Source organism: Haliaeetus leucocephalus, unplaced genomic scaffold (assembly GCF_000737465.1).
Source record: "Haliaeetus leucocephalus isolate CR32 unplaced genomic scaffold, Haliaeetus_leucocephalus-4.0 Scaffold871, whole genome shotgun sequence".
Classification (NCBI taxonomy): Eukaryota; Metazoa; Chordata; class Aves; order Accipitriformes; family Accipitridae; genus Haliaeetus; species Haliaeetus leucocephalus.
In genome coordinates, this window is record NW_010973307.1 from 4,180,546 (window position 1) to 4,200,368 (window position 19,823).

The 19,823-nt window shown below is 46.6% G+C and overlaps 1 protein-coding gene across 2 annotated transcripts in view; it reads left to right on the forward strand.

Moving 5' to 3' along the window:
- Positions 1-17,164, forward strand: part of ELP3 (elongator acetyltransferase complex subunit 3) — a 90,421-nt gene extending 73,257 nt beyond the window's left edge. For both annotated transcript variants that reach the window (XM_010583163.1, XM_010583164.1), the window contains exon 15: positions 15,236-17,164. In XM_010583163.1, the coding sequence (XP_010581465.1) occupies positions 15,236-15,312 (77 nt within the window). In that variant the 3' untranslated portion in view covers positions 15,313-17,164. The remainder of the gene's footprint in view (positions 1-15,235) is intronic.
- The last annotated feature ends 2,659 nt before the right edge of the window (positions 17,165-19,823 follow it).

The window sequence follows — 19,823 nt, forward strand, 5'->3', positions numbered from 1 at the left end:
AAGCAAGCAGGAGTTGAATGTATGGGGAGACCTCCGTTGTGCTTCTTCCTTCCTCAACAACCCTTTTCCCAATCTCAGCCCAAACTATCCCTGTTTATAAAACCCAAACAACTAAAAAACCCACAAATTCTGAAATTAGATTGGGTAGGAAGTATTTAGAGATCAGATTAATGTTGAAATGAAGGTGATTTCCATCCTAGTGACTTGTAATACACAGCAGTATAAATAGCATTGAATCAGAACTGTGAGCAATAGCAGTTTTCAGGGTTTTAAAAATAAATATTGTTTTCTTTCATGGGAATCTTCCTCTCTGACTGGCACTGTTCTTAAACTGCCTGCAAGTGGTAATCCTCCTTTTCAAGGCTGCACCAGGGGTTAAGGGCTTAAAGCTTGTTCTTAGTCAAAGCTGTGAGTGTAGAGTTCTTTGAGTTGCGGGTTTCGTCTTTGTTGTGTTTATAACCCAAATTGGGCACACGCTTGCAGTCCAGCTTTTTAACTGCTGCTTTAGCTTTTTAACTGCTGCTTTAGCCGAGAATTACTTCTGGCTTAAGGCAGGTTTATCTCCAGTGTGCTTTGTTCGTCTCTAATGGCTGTTTTATAGAAAGACTAGCGCTCCTCCCTGGTTTACCAGTCTCACCCTGCAATCTGGGCAGCATTCTGCACTTCATCAGCTGCGATCGCCCTACCCAGAGCAGGGTGAGGACCTCTCCCTGCGTCATGAGCGGAGGTATTCATGAGACAGTGAGCAGATTTTCCTTTAAAAGCACAATCAAACCAAGACTGCACAAATGAATGCCATCAGTTCCTGCGCTTCTTCAGAGCACATTAGTTTGCACTCCTGGGGAAAAAAAAATAAAAATTCAGAGTTTCCCAGCAGACTCTTCCCAAAGCATTTTGTTCTTCTGGCTGTTCTTGGAGTAAATAGGTTCAGCTGAACCTGTCTTCTCATCATAAGTCTTTTAGCTCTTAGGGGTGTTCAATTTACGGACGGAAAAGGAAGAAAGATGCGGCAGGATTTAACAGGATTGCCGTTGCTTATAACGACAGTACCTAAAACCATGCAAGGTTACTTTCAAACAAAGGAAAATCTGAGGTCCTCTGCATCAGGCACCCAGGAGTCATCACAGGCAATGAACCGGGGAATGATGCACAAAGCAAGCTAGGCTGTACAGCAGCTGCCTTGTGGTGTGTCTAGTTAAATATCACTTCATTTGAAGAGGACCAGTGGGAGAACTGCATTTAATCGACTATGGAGTCAATGGCAAATGCACTAGCAGTGCATTTGTAAGGGAAGATGAGCATTTGCAAGCCAGGTTAGGAAGAGCATTTTGGATTCTGGCAGCACATGGGGAAATCAGGGTACCGATGGGATGGGAAATGATATCGGCCATAGATACTTTGGTTTCATGTTGTGTGTGATGCTGTAGTTATACCTCTGCTATTGCCACTGTGCAGGTTCTCTGCTCTATTTAAAGCTTGGATGCTAATGATCCTGGGTGCTTTGGACCCTGGATGCTAAGATTGCAAGGTACAACCTTCCCCCCAAAATGCAATCTCATATCTGGATGTTTGACTAAACCGACAAGAATTAAATATTCACAAGAACAAGGTGGTTTTGTGGCCTGCTTGCAAGGTGTCTGTGCAGAGCCAGAAGCGTGTTGTCTGCCCCTCAGCAGTAGGGAGGAGGTGCCCCCCACCACCTAAATCAAAGAGCAAAGTAAAAAAGCGAGTGGCTTGTTTATCATGAAGTCGTTGCTCATTTAAGGTAATTTTCTGCATGAGTGGTGCCTTTCTACTCTTCTGATGTGAGTAGTATATTAGTATGCAGGCTTGGGTAGCTGAATGGTAGACCCTGGAGGCATCACTCCATTATTCAGAGCTCTGGGGAGGTCTGATCTGAAATGTCTGTTTTTCCATTTTCCAGCATTAGTAATTGCATGTGATTGCATGTGTGTTTTCTTTGCCTTTTGTTGGTTTTGTGGTGGGGTTTTGGTGGTGGTGGTTTGGTTTGTTGTTTTTTGCTTTTAGTTATACCTACTTTGAATTTGCATCTTTTTTCCCTTTAAAAAAAGCACCCCCCCAAACCTAAATTACACTGAAACAATTTTAAACATGTTACTCCTCTGATGTCCACAAGTCCTTAGGCAGTGAAAATGTAAGAAACCTTGGTGTTTGAGGCTAGTGGATGGACTTAGCTTGCTGAATTTATAATCACTTCTTCCCTTTTGGCAATAGCCATTGCTTGAATTCTGTATTCAGGGTTTTCTGTCCTTTTGGTAGGATGATGCTACTCTAATCCGCAACGAAGCTTTCCCTTCCACTTCTCTTTGACCGCTCATTCTACTGACCTGTATCTGTTTCTGTTTGGGATGGGATTTTTCTTAGCTTTATTCTGAGGCTGTATCTCCCGTTTTGCGGTCCGTAGGTATCAGCGCTTGCCAGGCTCCCCTTTGGGAGTCAGTGGCGAGCAGTTGCACGCAGTGACTCAAGCAATAGAGGGGGTTTTTGTCAGAAACTGCACAGCATCCAGAGGATGATTTAGGACAAACGCACCCTCATCCCACGCCGCAAGTACGACGCAGCCCTCGTGCCTGTTGTCTCTTAGTCCAGCTTGCAGCGTATTTGCCTCAGGCTCTGCCTCTGCCCGAAGAACATATGAGTAGGCTGCAGCGGGTCAGATCAACGTGTCATTTTTGACGCTGCTGATGCTGGGTGTCTGGGGAAGGGAGTAAATACTAAGTAAGCATGGAAATATCTTCTCAGCTTCCAGCCGTTTGTTGCCCAAGGACTTCTAGCGTCAGAGAGGGTGCCTTTGTATTTGATAGCCCTCGAGGGATTTTTCTGCCTTGCCAGTCTGTCTGCCTGCAACAACTGATAAAATTCTCTCCCCATCCCTTTCCATGAGCTTTTTGGAGTCAGTTGCACTGCCTCACCATTGTACCTTGAGCTTGGGAGGAGTAATTGTTCAGTCTAGGTGAAGGTGGATAGAGGATGGTCCTCTGTTAAAACCTTTCCTATTGTCTTCTTGAGGGTTCCTATTGCCACTGTTTTGACTTTGCTGCTTGACATCCCATAATTAACCCCTTCTGACCCTAATCCTGCAGCAAGTACCTCAAACTGTTTTTTTAAAACAGCACCAGTGATGAGTATATGAAATGTAACATACAACAAATGCTGAAATATTAGAAGTCCTGGATCCTCCCCCTCCTAAAAGACAGAAGCATAAAGCTGCTGACTGAGTGTGCTTAAACAAATTGATTCATTCTGGGTCCTTTGTGTTTCCTCTAAGCAGCAACTTAATTGTTCTGGTGTCATCCTCTGATTTTGGTGGTTACCTTTGGCAGTGATAATGACCAGAGAGATTCGAGTCAGTGCTTCACAATTACTTGAAGCACCTGAGCAATAAAATTACAAGACTGATACCTTTTTCTTTTAAAGTGTCATAGTTACACATGATACTGAAAAACATGACAGAAATGCTTCCCTATCTCCTTTTAAAATATTTTTTGTGAACTTAAATAATGTGTATATGCAGGTACAGTTTGGGGAAAGTTCCCATCCCAAATATTTCTGTTCTTCTAATGTATGCGTCATCTATTGTAGCAATCCAGGAAATCTGGAGAGAGGCTGTAATCAGCATGTCTACAGAGACAGAAGGGTGTGAGTGAGTGAACATAGCAGCACAGAGTGAGAGCAGCGCACACATGTTCAAGGTCGCTCATGAGGACTGACTGCCCCTGGGAGGGCTCAGCACCACCGGCCAAAGCCTGGGTGCTCATCCAGGGAGGGAGAAAACATCACAGCCCAGAGCTGAGCCAGCAAAGGGATCTACTCAACTGCTGCTGTCATTCCTGGCTGGGCTTCGTGGCCTTCGTGCCTCTACCTTGAAGACTTGGAGCACAACTGGCCGATAGCTGGGCAGCTCTGACCAGCACAAGCCGACACACAGCTTGGCACTCGCCGAGTGTGAGACATCGATGTGTCAGAGCTTGCCTGCTCCCGGGCAGCCTGGCTTTACACTGCGCTCCTCCTGGCTCCGAGTACGCTCTGGGCTGTTATGCTTTGCTAGCTCCTCGCCAAGTCCCTAATCTCCTGCTCCTCGTTGTGAGAAGCGTTGGGGTTGCGCCAAACTGACATCCTGTCCTGGCACCAAAATGTCTTGCTTTGACTCCGTGTGTAACATTGCTGTTCTTGTTGGCTTGGTTTTTTTTTTTTTTAAAAAGGATATGTCTCCTCCTGTCTCAGGGATAGCTGTGGGCTTTATATGTGGATTTCCCATGTCACCATCTCCAAACTCCAGTTGTACTGTCCACCACTGCCTCTGTGTGCCCTTCACACGTCTTTGGTGTGCGAAAGCCACTTTCTTCTAAACTTTACACCGCTGGCATGTGTAGAGCACAAGTAGCTGCCTCCAACTTCACTTCCTATGAACACAGCAGAGGTTGGTGGTTTCAGTACCAGCGGCATTTAACACTGACAGTACATGGCTTATTTATTTTACCTCCATAACCTGAGTTTCTTGTATGAAGTTAAGATGAGGCTACCACTGAGTATTCCCTTTATTCACAGCAGAGGAATTGAAGGTATCCAGCTATTGAGTAGCTGTCTCTATCCCTGTCTACCTAGCCTAAATCAGCTGCCAAAAGGAGAGGGATAGCACAGTTATACTGCCATGTTGTCCGTAACAGGCTGGCATCTTACTGATTGTCCTTGACGAGCATGCTGGTTGCAGCAGGTGAGCTGCCTCCTTGGTTTAGTGAATCTGAAAGCTGCGATGCTGTAGGTGAGGCTGCTGGCTACTCCAAGGGCAAGGACCAGGAATGCACGGACCAAATATTTATGTGCTGTAAGACTGCAAATTACTTTTCCAAACACTAAAAGCTAGCTCTATAAATACAGTGCTCTTGCACGGAAGAGCTTTTTCGTCTGCAGTATCTGCTGTGACGTCTGTCAGCGTTATCTGTTTATGCTGGCATTAGAAAAGCAGACTAGCTTGGCGTGTACCAACAGGATTGTCTCCTTATCTCTGTACAGAAGATGCTTGTTCGGGGAGGTGGGGGATGAGATTGAATTCCCCTATCACAGGTGCTTGCCCTGTTCAAACCGAATGCACCGAGGTCCATTAATAAGCACCCTTTCCTTTCTCCTTTAAAGCGCAGGCATTTTGTCACCTGTGCCTGTGCCGTCTCCAGTCGCCTTTAAATGAGCTTCACTGGTGATTTACTCCCAAGACTGGAGAGGTGTCTGGAACTGCAGCCAAATCCGCACCAGCACGCCTCATCTTCTGAAGCGGTAGTTTAATGTCTCCCTGCAGCGAGATTTCGCTGTAGCCTCGCTCCATCCCGGTGACGTAGCAGCCTTATCACGGCGGTGTGGAGGTCTGGCACTGCTGCCGTTCCCTGCTATAAGCTAATTACTATGCGGCAAGATGATCAGTTTTCCCCCAGACCAAGCTTCTATTTGTGTTCTGTCAAGTAGAAAATTAACATGGACACAGGCCAGGGATGTTTCATGCCTGAGTGCGCTGAGGCTGAAGGTGGCAATGGGAAGGCAGGATGGATTTCTGAATGGTAGGCGTGGAGGATCAGGTGATGTCAAGCATCGCAGGCCTGCTTCATTAGCCGGATCGTCAGAGAAGTTGAGTAGCTGGAGAAAAATCACCCGTAGCGTGCACAGTCCTCATTAACCCATCTCGGTGTGCTTTGTTCAGAACTAAGCTGAACAGTATTTCTGCAGAGCAGGTAAGGGGTGTTGTCTGCAAAACTTGAGAGGCTAGCTAGTGGTAACTTCTATTAACTGTATTAATTCATTACTTGCCACTCCTGAGCCTTTTCAGGGCCTCCTTGCACTGCAGAGATGCAAACATAATTGATGGTTGACTGACCATCTCTGCTTGCGCTGCTGTTGGGTCTAGGTGAACACACGAACTATCATCACTTTCCAAGAGGGAAAATAAAGCAAACACATGCGAAAACGAGAAGAGATTTCAAAGGATTTTTCCCTGCCCGGTCATTCTCACTTCTTTTTAATCACTAATATTAATTTTTTGAGTGTTTTCATGCTTTTTATCAAAAATGCATTTGGTAATAACCTTCAGGTGGAGCCACCTGAACTGCTGAGTGTGCCTGTTGCTTACAGGAACACATCACAGGGATTCCTGCTCGGCGTTTGGAGCTTTCTGCTCTTTTCTCACACTACTTTTACTCACCAGAAGTCATTAACATCTGATGTAGCAATCTGCACTATTAAACTGTAGATCTACAGGAACTTTTTCGGTTCCTTAGTGGAGAGACCTCATATTTATAACACTAATGATCTTATTCTTGTTCTGATGAGTAAGAGGGGAAGTTCAGAAGAAAAGGCTGGTGGTTTCTGATCCCTACCTTCCTGCACTGGACAGGTACTGAAGCAAATTCCTGAAGCCATGTGCTGTGTTTTTACACTGAGGGTGGTGAAACACTGGCCCAGGTTGCCCAGAGAGGTGGTCGCTGCCCCATCCCTGGAACCATTCAAGGTCAGGTTGGATGGGCTCTGAGCAACCTGATCTAGTGGAAGGTGTCCCTGCTCATGGCAGGGGGTTGGAACTAGATGACCTTTCAAGGTCCCTACCAACCCAAACCATTCTGTGATTCTCTAATGAAGTAGGTGCATGGGGACACTGCTCATTTAATGGCTGGTAGGCTCACTGTCAAGATTGCTGAGTGTTTCTTCATTGGTGTTTAAAATCTCATAGCTCATAGGAAGGAAAATTGATCGTGAATGCCTCACATGCTTGGTGAGTCATCCTAAATCCCCAGTCTCTCAGTAATACCTTACCAGCTGGGTTGGATATTTCAGCAGCCATCCCTGGAAGAAGCCTCAAGACATTACATAGCCTGTAGATGTAAAATCTCGCAAACATTTAAGTCAACAGATTTTGGGTTGAGTAGCAGACACATTTCACTGTCCCTGTCTCTCTTGATGCCTGGTGGCAGCACTTTAAAATGTAAGAGAAGTTACGGTATTAGCTCTTAAATATTTAATTTTGCTTGGTTTAGAGTCAGAAGATCTGTCATCTCTGGCTTCATCTATCGCAGTTAAAGGCAGTGTTGGCGTGGTGGCTTTTCTCTCCAGACAGTGGATGCTTTCAGTGCAGCTGGGTTTGGGCAGGCCTGTGTAGTCATTAATGAAATATTGCCTTTATAATAAAGAGATCAATGAGATGTAATCTCACCATCTAGAAGCTCTAGGATGGGTCTTACTTGCAGACTTGCCATTTAAAAATCAGTTCTAGCCAGGGCATCTCCTGTATGCTAAGAAGCACCCCAAAAGTTGAATGCTGTAAAATCAAATTATTTAATTCTACCATTCATTTCATTGTTTTCATTTAAAAAAAAAAAGAAGTTATTGGTGACAGTCTTGGTTTTGAGATTTGGCCTTAAGAACAAATCAGAAAATCCCTGAGCGATCCATTTGTTAATATGATAAAGCTTTTGCTCTGTTTTTCCTTGTTAGCTCTGCACGTTCACCAACACAAATTCTGCAGTGGGACAGGATAGGAGGAAATGTGGCACATCTGCTTTGTTTCAGTAAAACTTCGTAAGCAGTTCACTAACTTATTCTATCAAGGTACTATAATCCTTACAACCAAAATACTTTTCCAGAGCAGGGCTGCTGCGTCTGTACTCTGCACTCTGGCACGGAGCCGGGGACAGCGGGAGGACAGGCTGAACTGGGTGTGTGTATGGGGACCTGGTTTGCTAGATTAGAGATCTCCGTTTGAAAGGACTGAAGGTAAATGAGGGGATGCTGCCCTTCATGTGGGAGCTGCAAAAGAGGAAGAAAAAGAGTTTTTCAAATTGGCCAGGTCCTAGATCATGCCAAGGCATTCTAGATTTAAACCGAATTAAATTAAATTACATCTGTACTGTATAATGAGCAAGTTGCAAAGGGGAGAGTAAAGGTCTCCTGTGCTATTTACATACTGTGGTTTCTTCCTTCATTTTTATTTATCAAGCCCAAGAGCTGACCACAAGTTGGAGGAAGGATCAGCTCTATCAGAAAGGGACCATATCTCTTTGCGTTTGCATCAAATCCAGAGTGGATTTAAATGGAGCAGGGATTGGATTTGTGTGGGAGGCTGGGAGGGCATGCTAGCGATATTCAGAGCTTTTTGCTTGTAGGTCATGGCTTCAAAAATAATCCAATCTCAAATCTGAAAGGCCATCAGTGTTTTGCAGTAGTGAAGTGAGTTGTTGAGCTGATGAAGGGAGACCCAGGCTGCAAAACTCTCTCTCTCTCTTTTTTTTTTTTTTCTTTTTTAATCACAGTCTTGTGTTGTGATTTTAGAGAAATTACCCAGCTGCCTGGGATCTTGGCTCTTCTTCTGGGACATGGCGATGACAGTACCTCTTTGCTAGACAGAGGTGTTGTGAAAATAGTAATTTAAAATCTCTGGGAAGCAATCTGGGCAGGAAGAAAGCACAACTTGCATTTAACAGAAAAAAACAGAGGATTCTCTTCCAGGTCCAACAAACAGCAACACACAGACTAAATACAGCTTAGGCACAGTTGCTGTTAGTGGGTTTGATTCTACTAATCATTTAGCCCTTACTAGAGAAAGGATTATGAAATGCTTCACACGCAGTGATATTAACAATCATGTAAGTACATAAAGATATGTCTAAATCACAACTCAACTGCAACGCTAATTAGCTCTTTGTGGTTGCTGCAGCAAGAGGAGGTCATGAAATACTGAACTCTCCCATCCGTGGATTTAGTCCCTCCAGAGACTGTTGAAACACATGGGGAGAGTCGCTCTGGGGGGAGAATGCTTCAGACCTCGGTGCTTCTGTGTGCTTATGGGTGACAATAAAAAATCAGAGTTTCCAGTGTTCCATTTTTAAAGCAGATTAATTGATATAAAAATATTTTCACTTATCTTAAAAAAAAAAAATCATATTCCTATTTTCCATTCACATTGCCTGGATTATGTTTTCTGATGACTGCCAGAGTTCTAGTAGTTCTCAGTAATTCTCAACAGAATCTGTTGTTTTAAAAGAAAAGTGAACATGTCTGTTTTCTCTCTATGTGAATTTGAAAATTGAGAGCATTGTACTTGTAAGATACTGGGTAACATTTCTAAAAGCCCCTACTTCTAACTTTCAGAGGATTTTTATCTCCTGGTATCTTTAGGAACTTTCAGGAAATGAGTTGCCAATTATCTAATCTTAAAAAAAAAAAAAAAAAAAAAACAAAACAAAACCCAAAACTTTGCTGCAGGGGTAGATGTAAGGATTGTTCCTTGGTTTCTTGAATTAATAACTTTTTTCTGACTGCTCTGACGTGCCCAGGTTTTCTCAGCAGTGTTAAGAATGTTGTTTTTTTCCTGTTTCATCAGTGCTGATAAGGTGTTTTGGTTATCTCAAATCCTTTGCCTTTTCCCCATTGTTACCGTTCTCTGCGGTTGGTTGGTAGTGATTCACATGAAACAGCCTCATGTTTTCCCTGAGGATAAAATCCAGCGTTGTGAAAAGTGTAAATGCCAAAGCAAACTCATCAGGTTGTGGATGGATCTGCTGTGCATTCTTAACTCGTGCATCAGTTCAGAAATGTGGTGTGGGGTTTTTCGGTCAGCTTCCAGTACACAATAGGCAAGAAAATGTTCTCTCATCTTATTTTCCTTCTGCTCTTATGGACTTGAAACCCTAGTTTTGGTCCTTCCTCATATAAACAGGTCCTGCCAACTTGAAGAGCAAGGGCTTGCTCCAGAACAAGCTCTGGACACTTGCCCGAGTGGCTGCCAAGTGCCAGTAAGTGTCGGCTTTGCTTTGAAGTCCTGCGTGGAGTCTGGGTTTTGGATAGCAGTGGATTTCACAACAAGGCAATTGTTTGACAGCTAGCGAAGCATCTTCCTGGACTTGGTGGAGATCAAAGCAAGGAGTATAAAGAAAAGCCTAAAACTGCTCTTTTAGTAGCCTGAGTCTCCACCAAGACCCGTGGTAAGAAGAGGGTTGTGTTTGCTTGCTCATCACTGATGTCACGCTCCAAGTCACCTGACCCCGAGTCTTGAGAGTCTCTAAAATGTGAGTTTTGTGATCTCTGAATGACAGCCTTTGAATCCTCCTGTGCTTTGGCAGCCTTGGTCTGATCATGGGAGACATGCTTGGAGGCCAGGGAGATTCTCTTAGATCTCTTGTTTTCTTTCTTCACTTTTCTAGCTGTGTTGAAAATGCAGATGTTTATGGTCTGCCCCGTGGCGGCAGCAGCGGCTTCCAAGCCTCCTGCCCAGCTCTGTGCCATCGCTGTGTTTTACCGATGTCCATGGAAGTACTGTAGGTGACTGCAGAAGTGTTTATTGCTTCCTTCTCTGTCCCATTTCAAAACCACAGAAATGATATTCCAACCGTGGTAGAGTGTTCCCCTTGTAGAGCATCGCTGTGCCAGCAGCAGCACTGGCAGTCATGGGGGGAATGTCCTTTCTGATACCAAGAGAAGCAGCTGTGGCCATCCCAAATCCCTGCGGCCAGCTTGAGACTCACTGCTCATTCTGGGTGAAATCCATAGCGCTTTGGTGGACGTAGCATCGCCCTTTCCTGGCCCGTTGCCTGGACTAACCATGAATCCTTTTCTCAGCGCCCTTGAAGGACAGAGATCGTACAGGCGATGCGGGTGTCCATGCAGTGACCCTGGGGCTCTCCATTCTTCAGGCAAAGTGGCGAGCCAGGTAGTTACTCCCCAGAAAAACCTGGAAGAGGCTTCACTATCACCAGAATTGCAGCTGGCGCATTAATGGATTGAGACAACTCGGAAAGTTCAGCTAAATCAGGTGCACCGCCTTGCACACAGGGCCCTGCTAACTGCTTCTAAGAAGTATTTTTAGGGGGAAAGAAGCTGCGAGATATGATATGCCTCGACTGTGCATCTTCAGAAAAGATTTTAGTCGTTGCCAAAAGATGTGGAGGCCTGTGTAGAGATAAGTCTCTCTTGTGCCTTGGTAAGTCTCTGCTATGGAAATTTTATGAACTATTAGTAGCTCTTTAATGATCCTGAAAACAATCTCATTTTCACTTAGTTCTGTGACTAGTGAGCCGTGGTGAAGGAATCTTTGAGGATACTCAGCCTTGGATGCTGCATTGCAATATTTCAGGGCTGAGTCAGAAGGGTGTATTTATGGGCTCTGCACAGAAAAGGTCACGGGCAGGGGTTGCTGCACATGGGCAATGAAATCTGACTTCTGCTGTCCTCTGGGTAGCAGTCCCATGCCGACTGCTCATCCTTCTGGGCCAGAAGAATGTTTAACCCTGATACTGTGGTCACTTTTCTCTGTCCCCTGCTACAGGCAGACTTTCTTAATATATTTAACTAATTTTGAGGATTAAATGTTATAGTGAAAAGCCAGGTTTGGGGTTTTATCAGTAGGCTTCACCACTATTCAGATGCTTCCAAAAGAAGAGGACAAAAGGCGATTAAATGAACCAGCAGCCATTGCCAGAGGATGTGTCATTTGAAGATTGCGGTGAGGGACGCTTCCAAAAAGCCTCCGCTGGCCCCTGGCCATGGGTTTCCATCCAGGCAGGCGTGATCAGAGCCTCTGCCCTTCAACCAAATCACTGGTGGTGAATCTGGAAGGGGTTGGTTGAAATCTGCTCTGCTGAGTTCAACCTAAACTCTCCTGCACAGTTTGATAGGGAATATTTAAAATTTAAAACCCTGTTTTAAAGACCCAGAATGAGAAATGCAGCCAATTCTGGCTTGGAAAGCCAAAAGGCTTCTTGGGCCAGCTTTTGGCCTTACTATTGCACTCCTGCATGATATTTCTTTTGTGATATTTCTTGGATGATGTTTCTTTTCACTGGAAAGCACGGGTGTGATTTGGAGCAGTGGGAAGATTGCTGCCTGAACATGTCCCACCAGCTCTGTGGTATGCTTGGTGTGAATTAGAGCAGCAAAGATTTGGGAAGAGAACTAGTCCATCAAGCATAGCTGAAAGGAAGGTCTCGATGGCACAAGTATCGAATGTATGCTGGGCATTACAGATTTTTTCTCCAGCACTTACCCCTAGAATGACTTGTGAGCAGACGAAATGGCACGTTGTTTTAACAGCTGTAGCTCTGATTTTCTTAGGACTGTGTGTTGATAGTCTCCTTGTGAATAGAAGCCAGCAGCATAATCCTGCAACTTTGGGTTTTTGGACTTCGCATTCATACAAAGTTGTGATAATTTCACAATGGAGAGGTCTGTGAAGATGGATTCCTTCTGCATGACTTACAGGCAGTTGTTAGTGTCCCACAGATCTTTTATTCCATTTAACAGTGCCTATGGTGTTGTACTTCTCTCATGGATGAGAAGGGCTGTGGATGGTTTCTGGCTGTCAGTCTGCTTTTAATTCCATGTTTCAACACCCTATTTCTCTTCCAGTTGTGCCATGCTGATCTCAAAACCCCGACCTCCGTGCTGGTTGTGATTTCCCTGATATACTTTGACTACAAGGAGATACCTTCATATTAATGGCATCCTAATGAATATTGTAGACTGGGTTTGTTAGCCTTTGGGTTCAGAGCAGCTGAAGTGAATCCCATCCTCATCCTCACTTGTGCACCAGTTTGGCTCGCAGGGAGGTTTTTGTGCATTTCAGCACAGTTCATTTCAGAGGAATTTAAACCACAAGAGTTGCTCCAGATGCAGGTCAAACGCAGTCCATCCTCTGAAGCGGGCAGAGGGGTCTGAAAGAATGGCTTTTTGGCCAACTTCGAACCAAGTGTGTAGTGGGGACATGTAGTCCAGGGTACCAAAAATCTAGTCTGAAGTCACAGAGAGTGTAGAGTTACTTCCATCTGCTGATCTGCTCCTGCTACACCAGATGAGATTGCAAGAAGGCCTTGTCCCGTTGGCTTGTACCTCCACGCCTGCCTGCTTTCCCCCTGCTTCCAGATGTAGGTATTGCCCCTGTGCCAGGGCAGCCTGCCACCATCCTGCTGCGCTGCAACACGGTGTTACAGGCTGATGCTCCAGGGGATGTAATTCTGGACACTTGGCTTTCACCTGTCCGGACACAAACCCAATGGCTGCTTCTTGGGATGCCTCGGTGAGAGCTTTTCCCCTCAAAAGCCTCTTGTCTTGAAAACATTCTGCGGTGCTGGAGCTAGCGAGACATCCCAAATTAGAGCTGGGCAGCAGGGAAACCATGCCGTATCTTCAACCTGCAGCCCTCAGCTTGAGCCTTCTCCTGCCTCCTCTTCATGGAAGGCTTTCCTGTTGAAGGACAGTAATTTTGTGCAAGAAGTAACTGCTACGAGCAGGGCTGAGATGATGACGGAGATGCTTCACAAAGCGGTGCAGCGCGGGACCCCTGGGGCACAGGGCTGGCCAACTGCATCATCATTCTTGTTAATGGCTTGAACCCATTGCCCTCAAACGAGGAAGAGTTGGTGCTTAACTAGTGCTACTTAATAGCTCTGAGATTAATGGAGGCAGCACACGATGCTCTGATGCAACCTAAACTGCCGCCTTTAAAATCCACACATTTCCCAAGGGCTTTAGAAAAAAAAAAAAAAGGGGGAAGTGTTAAATAACTCTGATCAAGATGGTTTTAATACCATCAGCTGAATTCCTCAGTTGTCCTTTACCTTCAAGAGGGTTGTTCTTCAGCTTTAGATTTCGCTAATCCTTTTAACCAAGTTGTTCTGGGCCACGGGTGAGGTGGCTCTGCTGTTTTACTGCCCAAATCTGTATGTCGTATCCCAGCATCTCTACTAATGAACCCAGAGGATGTTTTTTAGGCAAGATAATGACAAAGGTGATGGTTTACTCCAGGTCGGACATCAAGACACTCCCGGGCAGAGATCAGGAAGAGGGGAGTGGACGTGTGTGCAGTGGACTTGGTATTTTCCTTGGCTTCAGGTTCACACTGAAGCTGAGTGAATTTGGATCCCTTCAGGATGGTTTTAATTGAGGATGGTGCTCTGCTGCTTTGCTGCTGCTTGGAAGTAAATTTGCTCGGGTGTTGCCCAGTTTGGGGTTCTTTGTGGTTTTTCAAGCTCTTCCCAGCTTCAGCTGGAATGAGGAGCAGGGGGACATCTCTGGTCTGCGTTTCAGGTGTCTTTTCTGTACCTCAAATTAATATAATGGTTATGTAGGATGTTGGCTGGGGGTTTGTCTGGAGCTGGGGTGCTTAAGCCGTTCAGTCACTATTGTAATGTGCATTCAGGAAATAAATTACTGCTATTTTAAACGAATCTGTCAAAGCAGTGATGAGTAAAATCGCCGCAGCGATGTGTGGGCAGGAAGGGGTTACCAGCTGCACTGGGTCACTCCCTGCATAGGAGATGCAGCTGATTCCTGGAGAGCCATTTGCAAGCGCTGCAGTTTCCAGGAACTGGCTGGAGGGATGAGATTAGAGGAAAGAGGGGCTGCTTTTCTTGATGGAGAGCCGTGTCCTATCTGTCCTTCTGTCCCTACCCACCAGCTGCGCTGACAATGATGCTGTGATGCTGAATTCCTCCTCCCTCCCCTGATGACTAATGTCTGCATCTGTGAGTAATTAGATAAGGTGAGGGGGAAGGCTGCTGTGCTGGACTTGTCCTGCTGCAGGATGCTGAGCGAAAGGCAGCCTTGGTCAGGCAGCCTGGGTCGGTGGGGCTGCGCTCACCCTGGGCAGGGATGCTGCGGGGTCTCGTTAAGAGAGGAAGGAGAGGGGAGAGGCTGTTCGAGAACTGAGGCGTTCGGAGCCGTCCTTTTCAATGAGGAAATTGGATTGCGGCTGCAGAGCCCACTTGTCTATCTGAAGTGGAGCTGAGCTCATTTCTAGGAGCAATTGGACAGAGTTTGTCTGGTTTTAGAGCCCTTCAGTTCCTGGTAATGATGCCTGCAGCTGGGCCGCCTCCTCTCAAGAGCCTGTCTTTTGGGTTTTGTTATACCTGGGGTACTCTGAACTCGACTCACGTTTAACCATTGTTCCTGTGTTGATTCCTCTCTCCCTCGCAGCCTTTCTCAGGACAAAGGATGGGCTGCATGATTCAGGGCAGATATAACAGCTATGTTCCTGCGCTTCCCCCCTTAAAAACACCGTAATCAGTCCAGATGCAACACCCCCGCTGCAGCATGGCAGCAGGGGAGGCCCAGCACCAACTGTTCGGAGAGGCCGAGCTTCTTTCGGCACTGTCCCTCCGTGGAAATGACTTTCCTGCCTGGCCCTGGCTTCTCCAACTCATTTGTCATCACACTGAATTAAACCTTTTTATCGTTCTTCTCACAGGTGTTGGCACAAGGAACTACTACAGGAAGATTGGCTACGAGCTGGAAGGGCCTTACATGGTGAAAAAGCTGGACTGATGCCCCAGGAGGTCCTCAGCCCAACCAGCTGCTGGGAGGAGAGGAGAGGGGACAAGACTCATCCTGGAGAGAAAGCTCAAGATGACAGACGTAAGCTAAAAACCAAAGCCTGCCAACCGCGAAGGACTTTCTTATGCCAGAACCCATGGCAGCAAATAGGGCATCTCCTCTGGGGAGAGCAGTTCTGAGACCTGCCCGTTGCCCCAGAAGAGGTTGGGGACGATTCTCGTGTCTTGTTACCTGCGTAAGCCCGCCGCGTCTCCGGGACGGGCTCTGATGCATTGCAATAGAGGACTGAAGTGTAGGTGAACTGAAAGCTCTGAATTTGGGGACCCTATTGAACAGCCTAGTGGGGAAAAACATCTATTATTTCTATGATGCTGTCAGCGGGCTTTTAATGTTTCAGCGTTTAAATTGCGTGTGTTATTCTGCAACATGAATTAATTCTTTCTCTGTGCGTATTTATTTATGGTGGGCTTGGCTGCTGTCTGTCCATCCCAAGCGATGCCGTTTGATCCTTTTACAGTAGGAGACCATGAGGATTGGAAGCCATTACCTTGCTAGCGGTAGGAATTGAGATTAAAACTTAAACTGAATCCCTGCAGGGACACACAGCCATGGAGTAACTGAGGTTAGAAGGGACCTCTGAGGTCTCTAGTCCAGCCCCACTCAAAGCCGGTCCAGTTAGATCAGGGTGGCGATGCTTGAGTATCTCTAAGGATGGAGATATTCAGTGGATTTGGATGGAGAGTCCACAGCGTATAGGTCCCTGTTCCAATATTTGATCGCCCATATGTTGCAAAAGTTTTTCCTAACATCTGATTGTGTTTCAACTTGTGCCTGTTGCCTCCTGGCCTGTCGCTGTGCACCTCTGGGAAAAGTCTGCTTCTAGTCTCCAAGCTTCTCCTCGCATATTGCATTACTCCAGTGCTGTAACCATCCTCGTGGTCTCTGCTCCAGCTGGTTGGTCTGTATTTCCAGCACCAGATCTGCCGCTTTCCCAGCCCATAACCCATTGATTTGGGCACGAGGATGCTGTGTGACAGCACCATCAGCGGCCTCGGTAAGGTCATGGTGTACAACGTCCACGTCCTTCCCTTATCCGTACTGCCGTCATCTCATCACAGAAGGCAGTCGGGTTGCCCAGACACAATCTGCCCATGGGAGATCCCTCCTGGCTGTTCCCAGCTCTCCCACTCTCCATCCCCTGGCAGGAAAGAGCTTTGGGGAGGGTTTGGTCCCTACCTCTCCCAGCACGGAGGTGAGGCTGACTGCCCTGTAGCTCCTTAGATCCTCCTCCTGGTCCTCCTTGGAGATGGGTGCGATGGTTGCCTTTTCCGGGCATTGGGATTCCTATCAGGAATGATAGAATTAAAGCTTCTTTTTGTAAATGGAGTGAGATGGGATGTGAGAGCAAGCTGTGACCCTGAGTGAAGAGCTCAGCACCTTCCTCACCTCTCCCCAGCCCTTTGGTGAGGTGGGGACAGCCCAGGACACGCAGGGCAGGTGGGTGTCCTTTGAAGTCAGCGATTCAGGGTTTTCAAAAGCAGTGTGCCTGGTGCTGCCCGCTTGACTTAACAAAATCAGAAGGGAGTGGCCGGAGCTCTGACCTCCTCCGCTTCTTTTTCACAGTATGTCAATCAAAAATAGGGTTGAAATCCAGAGTAGCGGCTTGTAGAGATGTTTTGTAGTTGACATTTTGGGTGTTACTTTAATAAATGACTCTGTCAGGAGCCTTCTGGAAACTTCGCCAATAATGAGTGTTCGGACACACGTGATTAACTCTGAGGAGGAGCGGCTCCGGGAGGAAAGCTCTCGTGGCGGCGGTGCCATGCCACGCAGTAAATGCGATTCTGCCACTGTGATCTATTGCTGCTCCCTGACGGCGACTCGCGGGGTCAGGGGCCAGAACCGCGCTGATGTCTGCTGACGCACGAGCGGCAAAGGCAGCGCCGAAAATGTCCGTCCTTGCTGGAGAGAACTGAAACACCTGGCAATAAAGTTTTTATTATTGAAGGTAAATGCTGGTGTCCTGTGTTTTAAGGGCTGGGGAGTGAAAACCACAGCCCAGCTTGTTGGTACCTAAACCCTGAGCATATTTGAGGCTCCTGCCCTGTACGGAGGGTTTGATTTAAAGAAGGGAGATGGAGGCTCTTGCTTCTTGATTTGTTGAATGGTTGGTTTTGTTTTTCATCCTCCAAGACACTGGTAAATGGGGCATGTTAAGCTTCTCACACTGTAAAAGCAGAGGAGATGGAAAGAGATGCGTTGAGAGGGGATGCAATTTCTGTGCAGAATCCTTAAAATTTTCCGTAAAATTTGTTGTTCTGGTACCACTGACATAATTATGAATCACTCTGACGCTTTCAGCTCTGACAGCCCAGTTTTTTTCGGGTACTGGCCAGAAAAGCTCGCTGCTTCTGTGCATCTGAAAGCGTGGCCCTCCGGCAAATCTAGGAAATACCAGATAAGTTTGGGGTTTTTTTTAAGTCCAATGCATTTTGAGTTTACTTGCAGCTTTATCAAGAAATAAAGCAATTTTTGGGGGGAGGTGTTATTTTTCAGTTCCCATTTGTGTGTTCTTTCTGGGGTGATTTCATGCTGCACTGGCTCGGCTTCTGCAAAACTCTCCGGGCTTGTCTGCACAGGCTCGGGTTTGTTTTGAAGTGTGATGTATTGATTTGTCCGTTTGATATAAACGGTGCCAAATGAATAGCTGGTTTGTACTTCTCTCCGAGCCATTGCTTCCAGCCGGGGACAGGGAGTTCCTCCACTGCATGTTCCTGGCTTGTGTCCTGTCTGCTGCCGCTCTGCGCACTGCTGGGGTGTGGGATGGGGTCAGAGGGTCTCAGGCGGTGGCTCTGCAGCCAGGTCCCCTGCCACTGCACGAGCCACAAGCCTTGCTGGGCAGCCTGGAATGGCCCAGGAGATGTGATGGTTTGAGGAAAGGCTCTGGGGTGGCAGCCTGAGCTGCAGCTTTTCACCCTCTGTGCGTTTGGCCGAGTTTAAAATACAGCGGTATGTGTCAGTCGCCAACAGAGAGCTGGGGAAGGGATGTGTTAGCAGGTGTGTGTGAATTTTCCATGGGGTTTAGTGCGGCTCGTGGGGTCTGCGGTTGCCTGGATGTAAATTCAGTCAAGAACGTTTCCTGCAGTGCACTCTGGTGCCTGGGCCGTGGCTGCCAGGAGGGAAGAGCAAAACCACGCTTCCCTTGAAAGCGATTCTAAAAGGTTTCAGGCTGTCTTGTGTTTGAAGTACACCGGGCATGAACAGTAACAAAGCCACAAAGTGTGGTAAGATTTCAGACATCTTTAGCTGCAAAAAAGGGGGAGACACAAAGGAAACATTAGACCTTACTGGGAGAAAAGGGGCTGTGCAGATCCTTCCCCTGGTGATGCTTGAAGCTTTGTGGCCACCTCTTGAGCTAGGTGCATTAAAATGGGGAGACCAGGTATCCAAATAACAAATTGGGGCACTCAGAGGGTCCTGATGTGGCTAGAGACACACAGCAAGTTCCCTACCCGTAGCCCTGCCTGTGATGTCACTGTGACAACGCAGATGTACAGACAGCAGCTCTTCACAAAGAGGATTGTACACGACAGACATGGTCATGTTCTTTGCCAGGCCGGTGCCTGCGCTCGGTGTCATTAATGCTGGCTTGCAATGAATGACTCACATTTAGGCGAAGTGCAGTCCTGGTGCCATCAGTCTTCTTGGCTGACCTCTTCTGCAATCCTTGCCAGGAAATAAATCAAACATATAGTTGGCCTTTTTTCCTGTGGTTTTTACACACACACACACACACACACACACTTACCTAGAATTTCACACTTCTGGCTGAAGTTGAGCAGAGGGCCTTGCCCTGGGTGTGCAGGGAGGAGGAAGCATTTCTGAACACCAAAAACTTTACTATATGAGAAATTGTCATCTACAGTTTAGTTTGGGTCAGGTGTATTGGCTTTTCCTGGCCAGGCTGCTCATTTGCAGGGTCCTGGTAGTCACTCAGCCATGCCAAGAACTTTTCCAGTTGGCTATGACCCGTTTTTTTGCAATGCTCTGACAGTTTGGGTTATTATGTTAGGGTTTGGAGTTTTTTCCTCCATGAAAACAGCATCCATTTGAGTACAGGTACATCATTCTTAGAGAGCTGTCGTGTAATTAATTGCAAAAGGGAGAGCAGCTTTGAAATCCGGGAGCAGCTGCGCTTCGCTGCAGCCCATGAAATGTGTCTGTCTTGTGCAGCCTTGACTCATCCTCCAGTTTGAGGTCAGCTAAATGCAGACAGTGTTGCTTTCAGTGGTCAAGCCTGGCATCTTTTACATGGGACTCAGTAGCAGAGTGGGTTGAAGCCTCCTGGATGGAAAACAACAAAAAAACCAAACCAATAACAACAACAACAAAAAAAACCCATGGTGATTTGTATTGACAAGTTGCAGCTCCTTCCCCTCCCTTCATGATGGGAATGAGGTCGATTAAGCAAACAAGGGCTTATGCAACCATTCAGGTCATGA